At 33.8% G+C, this 18,813-nt stretch overlaps 1 protein-coding gene across 1 annotated transcript; it reads right to left on the bottom strand.

Annotated features, from left to right (window-relative positions):
• Positions 1–13,418: 13,418 nt before the first annotated feature.
• On the bottom strand, positions 13,419–16,517 carry LOC137816006 (uncharacterized). The gene has a single exon (XM_068619111.1). The coding sequence runs from the start codon at positions 16,515–16,517 to the stop codon at positions 13,419–13,421; it is 3,099 nt and encodes a 1,032-aa protein (XP_068475212.1).
• Positions 16,518–18,813: the final 2,296 nt, after the last annotated feature.

The following is an 18,813-nucleotide window of genomic DNA, read 5'->3' as shown; positions in this document are numbered from 1 at the left end:
GTATGAAGAACATTTAATGCATCTTCATGCTTGAATGCGAACATACGCAAGGGAAAAAGATGAATGGTGAATAACCTCACAACGACTCAAAAAGGATGTAGAACAACTCTTTTCTTCTCAACTCTATATAAAGAAGATCTTTGTGAAGAAAAAAGGTGGATAAAATTCTTACAAAGGAAATGGCAACAAATTCTTGTAATCTTAAACAAACCTTAGTCTTTGTTTTTGTGAAGAAGAATATTTTTTGTCTTCATAGCAATCTAGAAGAATGTACTCAAAGTTGTATCTGTCTTAAGATGTTATTCTCTTTTACTGAGTAAAATATGTTATTGTTTAGATCATAACTATTAGAGATCCCAGATCTACTAAGAATAAAGTTGAATTATAATTTATAAGAGGGGTGTAATCTTCACCTTACAAGTTGATTTTGAAGTTGAGTTAAGCATAAAATCACTTACTAAGATAGTATCAAAATCATTCAAAAAACAATCCTAGTAAAGTTCTTTGGCATTATTATAGCATTGTTATTCAACTCTTGCTAAATCATCCATAAATATCTAATTGATGTACATTCCTCAGCGTGATGGGTGTGTTGGAGATCCTAAATCGGCTATAAAAAAAAGCTAATTTCTACCTTACAAACCAATTTTATGAAGTTGAGTTAGACATAAACCCACCTACTAAGAATAGCATTTGTTTATTAAAGTGTTTTAGTCAAGAGTGATCGGGTCCAAACAATAGTTGTACTAAGCCAGAATCTTTATGGTGTTGATCAAGAGTTGAACGTAGTTTAGATTTGTCATATGAACCAGTCTAAAAATAATATGTCTAAATCTTTCTAATCTCTTATATTTTAATATTGCATGTTATTTATTTGCATCTAATCAAAGAATCAAAGTTTTGCAACAAATAGTTTTTCAAAGCATTTTTTTACTATGTATTGAAGTTGCATTTAACGAAATTTGTCAAACTCATTTTTGAATAAAAATAGCTTGACGATGCGTTTGCCTACTTAAACTTTGTTTATTCAAAATTATCAAACATTATTTTACAAAAAGAAATACACAAATAATCATTCTCTTTATGTATTTTTCCTATTTTCACAATTTGATACCAAATATCCCTAATGTATTCTCACTCAAATGAAATTAAGAGATATGTCACGCTTAGCCACCAAAAACCCCACTGAACCTCACAACCAATCCTGCAAAAAGAATACCACTAAATTCAGCACCTTAGGAACCAATCCTCACGGATTCCTATGTAAGAAAATAATATATGGCTCAACTAAATCAAGAAGGGGTGAATTGATTTTGAAACATTTTCAAAAGATTTGTCGTTTCTTCAAGTTCTTTTAAAATTGATTAAATTTGAAAAACAAAATGCAATTAATTTAGGAATCAAAATTGATAAAAGATTAGTTAACAATGATATAAAGAAGATAAGGAAAGAGAAAAATTGCACAAAAATCTATTTTGGATTTAGATCACAAATGAACACTTAGTCTCAGTTATTTGAACTTAGAATAATTGAATACCACTATATTCAAATGGTTGTAAAAACACTCACAACAACAAAAGACAACAAAACACCACAATATCAACTCTTAAACACACTCAATATGATATGTTCAACCCTTAGGACACATCAATAGGATAAAAAAATCAACTCTTCATGACACAAGAGGATATTCATTGAAACACATTCCAACCACTAGGAAAATGAAAAAAAAAAAACATATTAGAATTCACAATAAAAACAAAAACACAAGGTTTACTCAATGAGCACGACACAACCTTTTTTGTTCTTAAACTTTAAAATACTATTGTCAGTTGAAAGTAATTCAAATAATCTCAAAAGAATGGATTTCAAAGTGGTATGAGTTTTTCAAAAGATTGACACCAAGCTTCTACTTATAGAATTAAAAAACATTTATTTAAAGAAAATTCAAATGCATTTAATCAATTATTTCATGTTGATAGATGATTATTGTCACTGAAACTTGAAAAATAGTTACAGCATTTTCTTTTTTAATCGATTATGATATGTGTTAATCGATTAATTTTTTTTTAATTAATTCATAAAAAGAAGTTAATCGATTATGCAATATTTTAATTAGTTAATTTCTGAATTTGACCTCTGGTTTAATCGGTTAACTGAACTGAAAAACTGATTATGATGTTTTACAACCTCTCATGAATAATGTAATCGATTTCTTAAACACTTGATCAATTAATAAAGTCATGAAATATTTTTCTTACATTTTTAATTTTAAAAAACAATTTTCTTTTAATTGATATTAGTATAGGGTATGTGTTTAATTTAAAATCTTGTAAATACCTTTTATGAAAAACGTGAAAGCTTAAAAACTCTCAAAAACATCTTCATGAGCATGTTGATCACAACATCTTCATTGAATGTTTCTACTCTTCAAATCCAACATCCTCTTCTTACCTTTGAGCTATTCAACAAAACTCCAACCTATACTTTTAACAAAATTCAAGAAATCATTTTACTTGCCTCACACATACCCTCTTCCTTATTAACATCCAACTAGAGTTCAAGAAACCTTTAAGAACACAAATTTTTATATTATATAATCAATAAACTTTATATTCATCAAAGTTGATATAATATATAATTCCTAAAACATATAAAATAAGACTAATTGAATTATCGTCTTATTGTTGTTCTTTTTTTTTCAAAATCTGAAATGTACAATAAAAATTATAACTCAACTATTATACTCTAGAAAGATATCGAATATATAATAATTAGCGTAAATCACACTGATTTCTTTTGATTTCTCCTTCATATATATTATATTTTTAATAAAATGATACACTAATATTATCTCTCTTATAATTTTTTTAAAGGAACATTGTCATCCTCATTTTGTTTAAAAGTATCAAATGAACTAAAATTTAAATAAAGATTATAAATTTAAAAATTAAGTTTTAAAATATAATCGTTCTATAAAAAATAGAACATTTAAATTATATAGAAAATACTTTCATATTTTTAAGACGAGACAAAAAAATGTAATAACATTTTATAAATAATTTATTTTTTATTTATAATTAATTCTTTAATTTATATATTTTAGAAATTTAATTTTTAATTCTCATAATTTTTAATGAAAAAATTATTTATAAATAAAATATAATAAAAAATATTTTTATTAAAAGATAAATATTTATTTTAAAAAATTAAAAGGAACATTTTATCAAAAACATACTCTTACACATTTAAATCCAATTGCGGGCTAGAAGCAATCTGTTTTCTTCTTGTTGGGCCTGGATGTAATAGTTGGCTACACAGTGTTGGATTGATAACCAATTATTGTGTTACAATAATATTACTAGTCTAAATATTGGGTCTGCTAATGTTTTCCTTAATCTGCTAAGAATAAATAGGCAAATTCATCCTCCACCTCCATACATTTTTGGTGATCTATATATCATTGTGAAAAGTAAATTGATTTTAATTTTTTTAAAATTTAAATAATCTTAAAATGAAATATAATTTCACCTTTTTAAATAATGTCAGTTGCACTTCCATACTCTCCTACTTTTCTTTCAGTCGCATACTTCTCTTGTAATCAAAACACTTTTATTCTTATCCGGTCACAGTGTTTGAAAGAATGGTTTCATTTTTTGAACGCATGTAAAAGGATTGCCGACAAGATTCGTTGCATTTGGCGTCAATTTTTTTTTTTAATTTTGTATTTCATTTTTGCACTTGTGATTTTTTTTTTTTACCTTCCAAAAAAGTGAAACAAAATAAGTGAACAAAAATACAGTTACCACCACTAAAAACACCATAAATCTTATCTCAATCACTAACATTCATTGCCACCACTTGAAAATAAAGAAGGTACCATACTCACAAAAATATGGTTAAACTTTAAAAGAAGTACGGTGGTTTAAGTAAAATTTTCTAAATAAATAATATAAAATGAAACATTTAAGAGATATTTTAATTGATTTAATCATGTTAAAAATAAATTGTTATCCCTCTCGTCATCGTATTTAGGTTCGATAGTTTTCTCTAACTAAAAATACATGAAAAAAATGTATCCTCATAACATATTATTTAAGTTCTTAATTTGAGTTTTGAACTCTAATGCGTATTTTCATTTAATATTTAAGAACACCAACTTATTTCACTCCAATACTAAAACTCATCTTAAATTCTTAATTTAATTTTACTGCGTTCCATTTTATCCTTTTACTATCAGAACTCGCATTTTAACTTTAAAAGATTTTTTCAATACTTAACCAACCTTCATTATAATTGCTTCCATAATAAACTCTTATCAGAAAATCTACGAGGAAACGTTTGCTTCTATGCAATTTTTACGTGCTTAGCTTAACTTAAATAAACTTACTCTTACTCATTTGTTTACAATAATTTGTACAACTTTCAGTGACATGAAATCAACATATTTAAAAACTTATCATTTACAAATATAAAAACTACATTTTTTATTTTATTTACATAAATCGGAAACATGTTTAAGAACATATAAGAGGAAAGCTTTCTAACTTTTCACCACAAAGATGTGTATTGAACTAGAGTTGTGAATTCAATTAGACAAAGACAATTTTCTAAGGCTTAAAATATTTATGCAACCATTTTTTCAAATAATTTTATTAATATAAATGATCAAAATAATATTTATGTTTAAGATAAGGCTCAATATTTTTAAGATACATACATTAGCTACTTACGGGGAATTTTGAACTTATATAATCGGGAATGAATATTTGATATGATATATTTTTATTTTGTCAATGGTGCAATAAGATCACGCAATATAAAGTATGCATAAAAATGTTGTTATACATCGAAAGGCCTTTTAAATTATTTTTAAAAATATAAGGAAATTGATTTTGCATCTGCATTAGAATCTACTAAAGGAATGACTATTTAATTGGATAATAGAGTCCAAATTCAATGAAAAATGTTCATATGAAAAAAATTATTTTGATAAAACTATTAATATGAGATAGCTCGTTTAGTTGAAGGTTGTTTTAGTATTCATTATATTTTGTATATATTATATGAACTAATTTATTTTGTTGAGTCAACATTCAAAGAATTTTTAAAATATGAAAACATGTTTAATTTTTTTTATTTGATTTAAACAAATTTAAAATTTTAGAGTAAGATAAAAATTTAAAAATATTGTTTTAATCTTAAAAATATATTTTGAGTTTTATAATTATTCTTACGTTAATGGTCTTGATTTATTTTCGTAATTAAAAAACTTAAATAAAATATGAACATATAAAGTTAAGGTATCATTACAAATATTAAATTTTATTCATAGCCTTTTGATTATTTTTCTAAAAAAAATTTATCAATAATAAAAAATTAATAAATAAAATAAGACATCAGGTAATTGTTTAAACCTTTTTATAAAATATATACTATTTAAGCTTAACAGATACAGAATTGGGCTACATACAAACAAGTTGATGTTAGAATACCCAACCAGCATAACATAATCCATATTCAAACTATTTTACTACATCAACAAACAACAAAATTAAAATTTTTTTACAAGTCCATATTAAAATAACATATTTCTTCATAATTGGCGTACCAAAGAAGCAATAAATTATTTTCCAAATATATTTATTTCAAAAGTTGAAATTTATGAAATCATATATGGCAGCAAGTATACATAAGTAAATTGAGTTAATTCAATATATTACTTTAAATTACCTATAGAAAGCGACATGTGTAGAATTATTTGATTAGAAAAGCCTAATAAATAATTATATAGTTTATAGTATTAAAGCAATAAAATAGAAAAGTGTTAATCTGTGGGTGGAACCTTTAATCGAACATGTGGAGGAAGAGTAGTGGAACGTTATGTGAACTCTCAAGTAAAGTGAGTGGCACTGTAATAGTAACTCAACATGCAGACTAAAATTATTTTAGTGTGAATGCTTATAGAGGCCTCGCGTTCCTCGCAAGTAATAAAAAATAGAAAAAGCATTTTTGTAAAACGTGTTTGAAGTAAGTGTGAGAATGGCCATATAAGGAAGAGCCCATATAGCGGTGGATCTGTGTGGCTTCACTGCAACCAATGGCAACCTTGATCGGTTGCCAATATTACTATCTCTTGTTCCTTCTCTGGTTTCTCTCAAGTTTAACCTTCTTTTTGGACACTCACGTTATGCTTCTACGTATGAAAGTAGTCCTATTTTGTAACAGACCAATGTCGCCTTCACTGGGGATTCATGCAGACTTCCCCACAGCACACATGCTTGCTCTTGCTTTTAATTCATAGTTCTTATTTCATATCATACCACCTTCTTCAACTCTTGTTAGGGAGTGTTGTGAGGCCTAGCTTCTTCTCAAATCCAATGTTTTTCTCAACTTTAGAAGAACTCAGCCTCTGCTTATGGACTTCTTCTGTAATCTAGTTTTACTCTTTCCTACATTCTGTTGCTTACTTTTATTACTCTTTGCTACGTTGTAATAATAATAATAATAGTTGTGTAAATGACAACATTTCCTCAAATTTGAGAGAAACCCAAGTTTGATGACATTTTTACATTACTTGTCACCAACGATTTGATAAGGATATTCTCATGATAGTCTCATAACGCAACGTTAATAAGTGGATTTCAAACTTAACATTATAAAATTAATTTATAAAATCGATTTATAATATATTTAACATAAGTGGATTTCAAACTTTTTCAAACTTAACATTATAAAATTAATTTATAAAATCGATTTATAATATATGAAGAGGTTTACATCGCTTATATATAATATATAATATATAATGAATGGTCGCTTATATATAATATATAATATATAATGAATGGTCGACGTGGGATAGATTTCCAAACACCTGCGATTTGAAAATTTTAAAGCCAAGTTGAATCATAATAATAATAATTAAAAGCACTCTGTTCTCTTATTTTTATCACATGATGGGGAATTATATTGTTTCTACCAGATCTAGTGCCCACTCCAAAGTAAAAAATCATTCAACAATTGTTCTTGGATTAGCTATAAACATCCATTTGTAATATAAAATTATGAAGAAATCAAGAGAAAAACTGTTTTTTTTTTCAGAAAATAATTATCGATGCAACCCAGGTGTTCGCAAGATGCACTGACTAAAAGACAAGACGAAATGATGTATTTTATGATGGTACCATGTGGCATATTAACATGCTCCCTCATAAATAGTGAGACAATAACTGGTGATATTTGCTTCAAAGGGTATGGTTCCAATTCCATGTAATTTTATAAAAGAAATGAGATTATTCTCTTACTTGAAACTATTACACGCAAAGTTGGAATGTTTACGCCAATTGTGAAATATTACACCAAATTTACTCCTAGAATTAGATTTTTTTAAAATTACATAAGAAAGTCGTGCTCAGTGTGTTCAAAACAGCTAAATAAGTTATAATTTTAACATGTTCAATAGTCTCGCACTAATTAACTTATTGGATAGTCTTACTCTATTAAACATTTTAGAGGCTCTTTGCTTGTTAAATCGTATTTGTGGAACTCAATTGAGTGATGATCTCAAGGAACAGAACATGTTTGATGGTCCAGGCTTCTTATACATATTAGACGATCTAGTTTTTATCATTATTATTATTTTAGACGATCTCGTCTTTGTTTTTGTGGTCTGCTGTATCAAGAAGTTTTTAAACTCAATTTTTATGTTTTGAATTTTTTTTCAATAATCTTGAATGATTTTGAAACTTGTAATAATGCTATTAATTCATATAAATAAAAGTTTTGGCTAAACATTTTGATTAAGCTTTTCAGGAATTCAAAACTAAAACAGAGGCTCTTGAAAACTGAATATTTTTGTATTCTCGATGTTTTTTAATGAAATGTATCTTCTAAATGAAATTTATCCTATTTCAGATACTGATACGCAACAACATTCTAACATATTTCAAGATAGAAAGGTTTCTGAAAACATAGTTTTAAACCGTAAAGATTTTGAAAATAGAGAGACAAATTTGATTCAATTTTGAAATTATGATTTGATAAATTAAATCTCAGATAAAGTTTGATACACTTCAACATTTACCAGTAACTTTTTGAAAGGAAACTTTTTGAAACAATATTACCAGTAGATGTTTGATATAAAAGTTTTTCATAAATGATTATGCTTCTAAATTTAATTGATTCTACTCGATTCTAATTGATCTGTTTTGATTAGACTATAACTCAAGTCACAATTGAGTTATTTTAAAAAGTAGTTTCAGCATTTATAATCTGCAGAAGATATAAAAGCATAAGTTTTAGTGTCTAATGGAGAAATGAATGTGCTACAGTGCAAAATTTGCATAGACTTCGGCTATAGCATATTCAAGTTTCAATATTTCTTGCGTTTAAAATATGAAATACCAATCTCGTCAGACAATCTAATTTGTCGATTTGTTAGACGATTGTCCATTAGTAGGATTAATGGTTGCAATTTTCTCTTGTTGCATAAATTCATTTGTGTTTTACATGGTATTTTACAAACTAATATTGTTTCAATTCGATTTTATATTCACGCATTGCTTTCACTTAGTATAGTTTTATTTTCAGTTATTTTCTATTTCATAAATTTTATTGTTTTTTGTAATTTTCTATCTTCTCCCTTAGTTTTAATTTGATTAATGAGGATATAAAGCAGTAAAAATATAATATACAAGATGCGTATTTGAGAATTCAACCTAGGTTAGTCTTGTATTACATTTGGAGAAGTTTAGTTTTTTTTGAAAAACTATACGCGATAAGTGGTTATCAGTCTACTATACAAAGCTTACATCTAGGTCTTAGGTTCGTTTAGAAAGTAAGCTAAACAAACCCGAACCTCTGCTTCACCATCAACAGAACCATAAATTGGATCTTTTATCTGTGCTTCAACTTCTGAGGCAAGAATTTTTCACTGCATCCTCCCTTTTGTGAGGTTGGAATTTATTCAAATTGACTGAAGTCGTCACATCCCTAACGACTTCAACTTTTACAAAACAAAACTTAAACACCAATTAACATTAAACAAACTCGTTACCATTACTTCTTCAGTCTTCTTCATTGAACCAAAGTCGTGTGTTACCATTAAGATTTATGTGAAAATTTTGTATTGAATTGAAATCATATTCGTAAATAACGACTTCTTAAGAATGAAATCGTATTATTCGTCTTTATGTAACTTTTTTTAAATCTACTCATTCTCGTAAATTTAGTACAAAATTGTAATATTTGAATAAAAAATCATGCAAAATTGATATATGAAAAGTGTGGATTTTACATTAGGCATACCATAGCAATTAATTTGCTTGACCTAAACTCCATAAAATTAAATCATAAAAACTGAAAAAAAAGTTATGAGAGAATTTAAAAAATGATGATCTTAAATTACTAAAACATGCTTAGATATTTTTCTATTAACATTATTATAAAATTTTAGTTTGTACATGTATCTAGAGGAGAAAAATAAAAATTAAAAAATTAAATTTTCATAAATTATTAATTTAAATGAATTAAAACATTAAAATAATTAGATGGAAAGACATCTATAAACTAAAAAATATAGAAAAATAGAAACTAATTTTAAAAAGAAAAAATAATTAATAATTATATTAACTAAATTAGATATTATTTTATGAACTAAAAAATTATTGATATCTAAAATAATTTTTATTATTAATAAAAAAATATAAATTAACTGTTAAATTAGTATTTAGATATCAATATTTTAGTTATGAAGTTGTAAATATCAATTAATTTAGATTCTAAAAGTTAATAACTAAAATTAATTTTTATTTAATAATTTTTTTATAATAATATATCTTTATTTATGTTATCAATTAAAAATAATTGAGGTGTTTGTAGGGGCATGTACCATAGTCATTCTGAAAACTATTTAAACTTTTTATACTTTTATGAATTCATGTATAATATTTTAAAAGATAAGATAACTATAAAAATGTTTTGTAAGTATTAGCACAGAACACGTAAAGGGACAAAAAAAAATTCAGTATGAAAAGATTTAAAATAGATGAAAATGAGTATTTTTCTTATTTTAAATTAAATTATCTATAATATATAGTGAAGATTATCCTCATAATTATTCTGTAACTGTTATCATCTTTTTATCAATTTTATTCTTGAAAAAAATAACAACAGTTTAATCTATAACAGTATATATAAGAAGATTATGGTACCTGTATCGATATTGGGGGCTGAGTAATGTTGATCCACGTCGATACAAGGTATCTACTTCACTCTTGATTGTCCTATTCTTCTAGTCTCCTTCCTCTTCGCGTGCCTCGGTCGGCCGGCGGGGGTACCTACGATTGCACTCCGACGCTCAAGTCAGCGATGGTGCTCAAGTGAGAATTCTCTGATAGTAGAAAAACGTACCTTTTTCCCCCTCAGAAGTCCCTTTAGTAGGTTGACTTGGGCCTTGGTCATGTGGGTCAAGCAGTTGATGGTCAGAGACATGTTTAGTGGTTTCTGGGTCGTGCTTGATGGTGTCCTGAAAATTAGGGGAGTGATCCAGAGAACGTGCTTCGACTTAGTCAATGGTCGTTGTAACTGCTTTTCACTTCACGCGAAACAATCGTAGTGGATTTAATTGGATTTAATTAGATTTATTCGACGTAAACCACTCGGTCGTTCGGCGCCGACCGGTACAGATGGTGTTTAGGGTTTAGGGTTTAGGGTTTATGGTTTAGGGTTTATGGTTTAGGGTCCTGAAAATTAGGGGAGTGATCCAGAGAACGTGCTTCGACTTAGTTAATGGTCGTTGTAACTGCTTTTCACTTCACGCGAAACAATCGTAGTGGATTTAATTGGATTTAATTAGATTTATCCGACGTAAACAACTCGGTCGTTCGGCGCCGACCGATACACTTGCCCCCCAGGCTCGAGGGCATGGATGACCGAAGAGTCGTATAAGACGCACGACACTTTTGGGGTGGTGCTCGCTAGCTGGCATTATTAAATGCGTGGCAGAGATGTGACGCATGGCAGGGTTGCGATTTCGAGAGGCTGTCCCATCGTGATGCTTTCAACGGTGAGGAACTCGTGTCGTTTCATATGCCGAATGCGTTTAGCCGTTGGATTGGGTTTGATCTGACGGTGCTGGACGAGTGTTGGGGTTTTCTTCTCTCACTTCTCACCCTATAAATACCGCTTCATTTGAACTTTTGAGGGTTTCTAAACTTCACTTGCTCTCAGTCTTACATTGTTTGTTCCGATCGCCGAGTGCTGAGTTTGTTGCCCGTGTCATTTTCTTCATTCAAGGTTAGTCATGCCTTCTTCTATAGAGTCTTCGAATGTTGTAGATTCGTCGATGACTCGTACTGCTTCTAGCGGTGCGAGTCAGTCGTCGGACGGCCCAAGCTATGATTGGGTTGATCCGTCTGTCCTTCAAATCCCTAGTAAAATAAAGTCTTCGAACGACTTAGATGAGTTTCTTGTTGTCCATAAGAATTTTCTAGCACCAGACTGTCCGACCGAGGTGCTGGGTGTTGATATATGTGGTGTGACCGACCGTGTCTGTCACGGTCGGGAGAATGCTCCTCATGACTTTCTGTGTATAGTACTTTCTTTTCCCACTTGCATATGAGTTTTCCCTTTGATGACTTCACTCTCCTAATTTTCAGGACACCATCTGTACCGGTCGACGCCGAACGACCGAGTGGTTTACGTCGAATAAATCTAATTAAATCCAATTAAATCCACTACGATTGTTTCGCGTGAAGTGAAAAGCAGTTACAACGACCATTGACTAAGTCGAAGCACGTTCTCTGGATCACTCCCCTAATTTTTGGGACACCATCAAGCACGACCCAGAAACCACTAAACATGTCTCTAACCATCAACTGCTTGGCCCACATGACCAAGGCCCAAGTCAACCTACTAAAGGGACTTCTGAGGGGGGAAAAGGTACGTTTTTCTACTATCAGAGAATTCTCACTTGAGCACCATCGTTGACTTGAGTGTCGGAGTGCAATCACAGGTACCCCCGCCGGCTGACCGAGGCACGCGAAGAGGAAGGAGACTAGAAGAATCGGACAATCAAGAGTGAAGTAGATACCTTGTATCGACGTGGATCAACATTACTCAGCCCCCAATATCCATACAGGCACATAATCTATGCCAAGCAACAGGAACTTGCATTGCCCTTTTCCGGGTGTGAAGGGTCCGATAATATTCATTCCCCATTTCACAAATGGCCAGGGGGATAGGATGTAGTGCAGATGTTTTGGTTTTTGGTGTGATAGGGTGCCGAACTCCTGACACTTCACACATTTTTGAACGTATTCGGTGCAGTCTCCTTGCACGGTCGGCCAGTAGTATCCAGCTCTTAAATTTTTTGCAGACATAGTCCGTGCTCCTGAATGGGTTCCGCATATCCCTTCATGTAATTCGGTCATTACATAGGTGACTTGCTATGGACTAAGGCACTTTAGGAGAGGACGGGCGTATCCTCTCCTGTAGAGGTCTTGGCCAATGAGTATGTATCGGGCGGCCTGTAGTTTCATTGTTTTCTCCAAGTGTGGATCGCATACTCCTTCGGTCAAATATTGCTTTGTGGGAGTCATCCAATTAGGTTGAGTGTCGGTCGTCATGCATTCTTCGGTACTAACACTAGGCTGAGCAAGGGTTACATGTATGACCGACCGATGGACTCCTTTCTTTTTTAGGGTGGCCAATCTTGATAGCGCGTCCGCCCGAGTGTTATTTTCTCTTCGTACGTGTTGGAACGAGATTTCCTTGAACCTGCTTACGAGATTTTTTACAAAATGAAAATATTGTTGAAGCAACGTTTCTCTTACCTCGTACTCCTCTGTGAGTTGTCCGATGACTAGACGGGAGTCACTTTTACAAGTTATGTTTGTTATCTCTAACTCGATTGCTAGATGTAAACCTGCGATAATTGCTTCATACTCGGCCTGGTTATTTGAAGTTTTAAATTCGAACTTCATGGCTTGTTCGATAACAATTTCTCCCGGACCTTCGAGTACGACTCCCGCTCCGCACGAACGATTGTTCGAAGATCCGTCTACGTATAGCGTCCACCGGGGTGTTTTTTCTTCGGTCGAATGAGGAGCGAGCTCTGCTGTGAAGTCAGCAAGGGCTTGGGATTTAATGGCCCCCCTAGGCTGGTATTCGATATGGAATTCAGACAGTTCGACTGCCTAATCTATCATTCGTCCAGCCAGGTCAGGCTTGGTGAGGATCTTCATAATGGGATAGTTAGTCTTAACTATGACCTTATGATTTTGAAAATACATCCGCATCCGTCGTGCGGTGACGACCAAAGCCAGTGCTACTTTTTCCACCATCTGATACCGAATCTCCGCGCCATGCAAGACTCGGCTGACAAAGTATACCGGTCGTTCTTCTGCTTCAATTTCCTACACTAGTACAGAACTTACTGCTTCATTGGAAACAGCCAGGTAGACTACAATTGCCTCACGCGCGTTCGGTTTCTGGATGACCGGTGGGGAAGCTAAGAATGCCTTTAGCTGTTGGAAGTTCTGTTCACATTCATCCGTCCACTCGAATTTAGTGGTTTTCTTCAGAAGTTTAATAATAGGTCTCGTTCGTTCGGCAAGTTTAGGGACGAACCGCGACAGCGACGTAAGACGACCCATTAATCGTTGGATTTCTTTGAGTCCGCTTGGACTTCTCATTTCCGTGATGGCCTTACATTTTTCTGGGTTGGCTTCTATGCCCCGATGGGTAAGCATGAAGCCTAAGAACTTGCCGCCCTCTATACCGAACGCACATTTTTCTGGATTTAATTGCATGCGGTATCGACGTAAGGCTTGAAAAACCTCTTTCAAATCGGACATGTGTTGTGCGCATGAATCCGATTTCACGACAATGTCGTCGACATATACTTCTACGTTCCGACCGATCATGTCGTGAAAAACATGGTCCATTAGTCGCTGATAGGTGGCTCCGGCATTCTTGAGACCAAACGGCATGACTTCGTAGAAGAAGTTATCAGAATCTGTTCTGAATGCAGTCTTTTCTCTGTCACGGTGGTACATCTGTATTTGATTGTATCCCGAATAAGCGTCAAGGAAACTTAGGATTTGATGACCGGCCGCACCGTCGACCAGTCGGTCGATTGTAGGCAATGGATACGAGTCCTTTGGGCATGCTTTGTTAAGATCTGTGTAATCTACACACATTCTACATTTACCATTCGCCTTTTTGACCATCACCACATTAGCTAACCACGTTGTGTAGTGGGCTTTCTGAATAAAACCAGCTTGAACTAGTTTATCTGTTTCCTCCCGTGCGGCTTTGCGTCGCTCCTCACCAAACTTTCTTTTCTTTTGAGCGATAGGCCTAGCCTCTCTGTAGACAGATAACCGATGGGTGATAACATCTGACTTTACACCTGGCATATCTGCAGCGGTCCAAGCGAAAAGATCAGCGTTTTTCGTTAATGTCTTACCGATCATGTCTCGGTCGTCCAGCTTGAGAGATGTTCCCATGTATGTTTTGCGGTCTTTGTCGCGGAGGAATATGGGTTGAAGATCTTCCCCCGCTTCCATTCGAGGATCATCCAGCCAGGGATCGAGATCGACTAAGGCGACTAAGTGTCTCCTAGATTCTCTTCCTTTAGAACGTCTTTCTGGTGACCGGCCTCTCCGCTCTGTGGTTCGGTCGGCCAACGTGGTATAAAGCCTTCGGGTTGGCTCCACCTTCAGGCTAGCTACATAGCACTCTCGTGCTATTTTCTGATCTACATGTACGGTTGCTATATCTCCATTGACCGAGGGGAACTTCATAGCTAAATGAGGGGTTGAGACAATGGCTTTCAACCTGTTGATAGATGGACGACCGAGCAGAATATTGTACGATGTGTTGGCGTTGACGAGTAGGTATCGTATGTTGATGGTCTTACTGAGGTAGTCGTCGCCGAATGTAGTGTATAAATCAATAAATCCTCTCGTATCTACTCTTTCTCCTGAGAAACCAACTATCTGTTCGTTGTAGGATTGTATCTCTGCCTCTGAGATTTTCATCTTCTTAAATGTTTCCCAGTAAAGGATGTCGACCGAGCTACCTTGATCTACTAGGACTTTTGCGATTTTGAATTTGTCTATCTCCACCGTTATTACCATGGGGTCATCTTGAGCTGGATCAATTGCTGTGAAATCATCGTCGGTGAAAGTAATTGGTGGTATGTGCGGTCGGCGTTGTGTGGAGGTCGAATGAACGGATTGAACTGCTCTCAAATGTTTCTTCCTTGCGGAATTAGAACATCCTCCACCTGCAAAACCACCTGCAATGTAGTTAATCTCTTGAGGGGGCTGGCTGAGTGATACTGGTCCAGCAATTGTATTGATGACCGCACGAACTTTCTGCTTAGTTCGAATCCTACGCTCAGGGCTTTCGCTTTTAGGTCTCGTTCGTCTAACCGGACTTTTGTTTCTTTTCCTTCTGTTTGAACGATAGTGATCGTCGCGGGTCCGGTCGTCTCTTCGTCCCGAACGTTCTCGGGGATCATGATCACCCTGGGGTGACCTGGGTGCAGTAATGGTAGTCTTCACGAACTTGCAGAGATGACCGGCATGGACGAGCTCTTCAATTTTATCTTTCAGGGCTTGGCATCCTTCGGTCGTGTGGTCGTAGTTACGATGGTACTGGCAACGTTTACTGGTATCAGCATTGGGGGGAGTTTGCGACTGCTTTAGTGCCGGAATCAATTCAATCTGTAGTGCTTCGTCTAGAACTTTACCCCTTGGTACAATCAATAGGGTGTTGTTGTGGAAGCGGGGACCCCTATTGGGGCGATACCGATCCCGGTCGGTCGGCACTATGGGGGGACGAATCCCTTTACCTCTGTCCGTGTTTTCAACATGCGTCTTTCGATGATAATCAATGTGTTCTTCTATCTGCATGAACTTTGTCGCTCTTGTTCTTAATTCATCCATATTGCACGGAGGTCGTTTGATAAGACTTTCAGTAAACCTTCTAGGTAGTATAGTCGAGACCAAATGATGCATGGCTATGTCTGGATTAAGGTTACGAATGCTCGTGCACACTTTGCTAAATCTGTCCATAAATGTTCGTAAGGATTCTCCCCTTTCTTGTTTGACATTTAGGAGGGACATGGAGGATGTCCGATGAGGTCTACTTGTGGCATACTGTGTAGTGAATTTCAATTCTAAAGTGTCGAAGCTTGTAATGGAATTGGGTGGAAGGTCAGAGAACCATCCGAGGGGGCCTTCCCTGAGAGAGGTGGGGAAGACCTTACACCACACCGTCCGATCAGTCGTGTAAAGGGTCATTTGTGTTCTGAATATATTCAGATGTTCGTCCGGGTCTGTGGATCCGTCGTAAAGGTTTATCGTTAGGCCTCTCCATTTTTCAGGGAGAGGGGTGGCTATGATATCGTCGGTGAACAGATGGCCTCTCGGATTTGTTACCCTGTTTGGGGTTACCTGCTTCACACTCTGATGGGTGTGCTGAACGAGTGATGTGGGAGGCATAGTTTGGGCTATTGTTTGGGCTATTGTCTTTGTTCCTTACTGATGTGGTGGTGGAGAAGGCGCACACGAATGCCCTTCACGTTCAGATTGCTCGAGTCTCTCCATCAATCTTTTGTTCTGCTCTTTTAACTGAGTTATCTCTTCCGCATGCCGCTGGCGTTCCTCCTCCTGTCTCTTCTTCTCTTCGTCTTGACGTAGTTGATCGGCGACTCCCTTCTGGAGCAACTCCTGCATCTGAACCTGGAGGGTTTGGAGTATCATCATGTGTTCTTCTGTTGCAGTATCATTGTTGTTGTTCGCCGTTGAACCCATCCTCGAGCGTTGGTACCTCTAGGTCTGGGAATAGTGATTACTTGCCCCACGGTGGGCGCCAATTGTACCTGTATGTGGATATTGGGGGCTGAGTAATGTTGATCCACGTCGATACAAGGTATCTACTTCACTCTTGATTGTCCTAGTCTTCTAGTCTCCTTCCTCTTCGCGTGCCTCGGTCGGCCGGCGGGGGTACCTGCGATTGCCATCCGACGCTCAAGTCAGCGATGGTGCTCAAGTGAGAATTCTCTGATAGTAGAAAAACGTACCTTTTTCCCCCTCAGAAGTCCCTTTAGTAGGTTGACTTGGGCCTTGGTCATGTGGGCCAAGCAGTTGATGGTCAGAGACATGTTAAGTGGTTTCTGGGTCGTGCTTGATGGTGTCCTGAAAATTAGGGGAGTGATCCAGAGAACGTGCTTCGACTTAGTCAATGGTCGTTGTAACTGCTTTTCACTTCACGCGAAACAATCGTAGTGGATTTAATTGGATTTAATTAGATTTATTCGACGTAAACCACTCGGTCGTTCGGCGTCGACCGGTACAGATGGTGTCCTGAAAATTAGGGGAGTGATCCAGAGAACGTGCTTCGACTTAGTCAATGATCGTTGTAACTGCTTTTCACTTCACGCGAAACAATCGTAGTGAATTTAATTGGATTTAATTAGATTTATTCGACGTAAACCACTCGGTCGTTCGGCACCGACCGATACAATTCTCATCATTATTCTCGTGTAAAGATTCTATTTTATTTTATTTGAGTGTACATGTTTTGTGCTCACATTTTTTTCCACTTTTATCCTTTATATATAATATTAAAATATGAAGAACTTCAAAGTTACTTATTTGAAATCAGAAATTTGACCTTGTGATTGAAGTGTGTGATTATAGAGGGAAGAGAAGGACTTGACAAGAAGAGTTCTGTCACAAGAATCAGTATCTTTCTATCTGCTTTTTTTATTTCTGAAATTCTGATTTCACCTTTATCTTCTAAAATTGTAATTAAAACATGTGAAATGAAAAGGACTGAACAACACATGCTACATGAAAAAGCGCTTTCATTTTGGAGTTCTGAAGAAAAAGAATTAGCACACATGAGACCAAGGAAATGAAGAAAAGGCCCAATGGAAAATGCTGATTTTTATATTCTATTGTGTGACAGTAGAATTACATCACTATTTGAAAGTCTTTAATCATATCATAGAAAAAATAAAATAAAAAATTATGAAGGTGTAACATTTTTGGGGATCAATTTTTCAGCCATTTTAATTTTGAAGTTTTTTTGCACTTGCCTTCTTCTTCTTCATTTTTTATTTTCATTCTAATTCAGTTCTTCTGCTTAGTCCTTTTGTTATTATTTTTGGCAACTCTTAAATTTACACTTTATAATCTCCAATCAAAATACACTTTTTATACAATTTTTACAAATTTTAAAATCTATAATCAATTTTTTATTAGTACAAAAGTAATAAAAATATGTTTATAATCTCTCTGTTTTTTTGCAATTTTCTCCTTAAACTGTGTTTCTGCTTTTTGGCATTTACGTCAAGATTTTCTTATCATAATACAAAATTATTATTATAATAATAATAAAAATTATAAAGGATTTTGAATGAAGAAAAAGAAGTTAATATGTCCCTTGTTAATATTAATTAAAATAAAAAAATTATTAAACTATAAGAGAATTTCAAACTAATACTGACCTAAATATTAAAAACAAATTAAAATAAACATAATTATTATAAATTTATCATGTAATAATATTATATTAATATTTAAAATATGTGAACAGCCAGAGTTTACTATTTCTGTTTCTTTCTTTTTATTCACTCCTAAAAAAATTGTTTCTTATTTAGATATATGAATAAGAAAATTGGGAGTGGAGTTGTCTGTGTTCTTTAAAAAAATTGTGTATTTACCTTTTTTATACTAACAAAAATTAAATATTTAATTTTATAATAAATATTACTAGATTTATAAAAGAATA

Source organism: Phaseolus vulgaris, chromosome 1, assembly GCF_000499845.2.
Source record: "Phaseolus vulgaris cultivar G19833 chromosome 1, P. vulgaris v2.0, whole genome shotgun sequence".
Lineage (NCBI taxonomy): Eukaryota > Viridiplantae > Streptophyta > Magnoliopsida > Fabales > Fabaceae > Phaseolus > Phaseolus vulgaris.
This window is presented reverse-complemented; position numbering and strand designations above follow the sequence as displayed.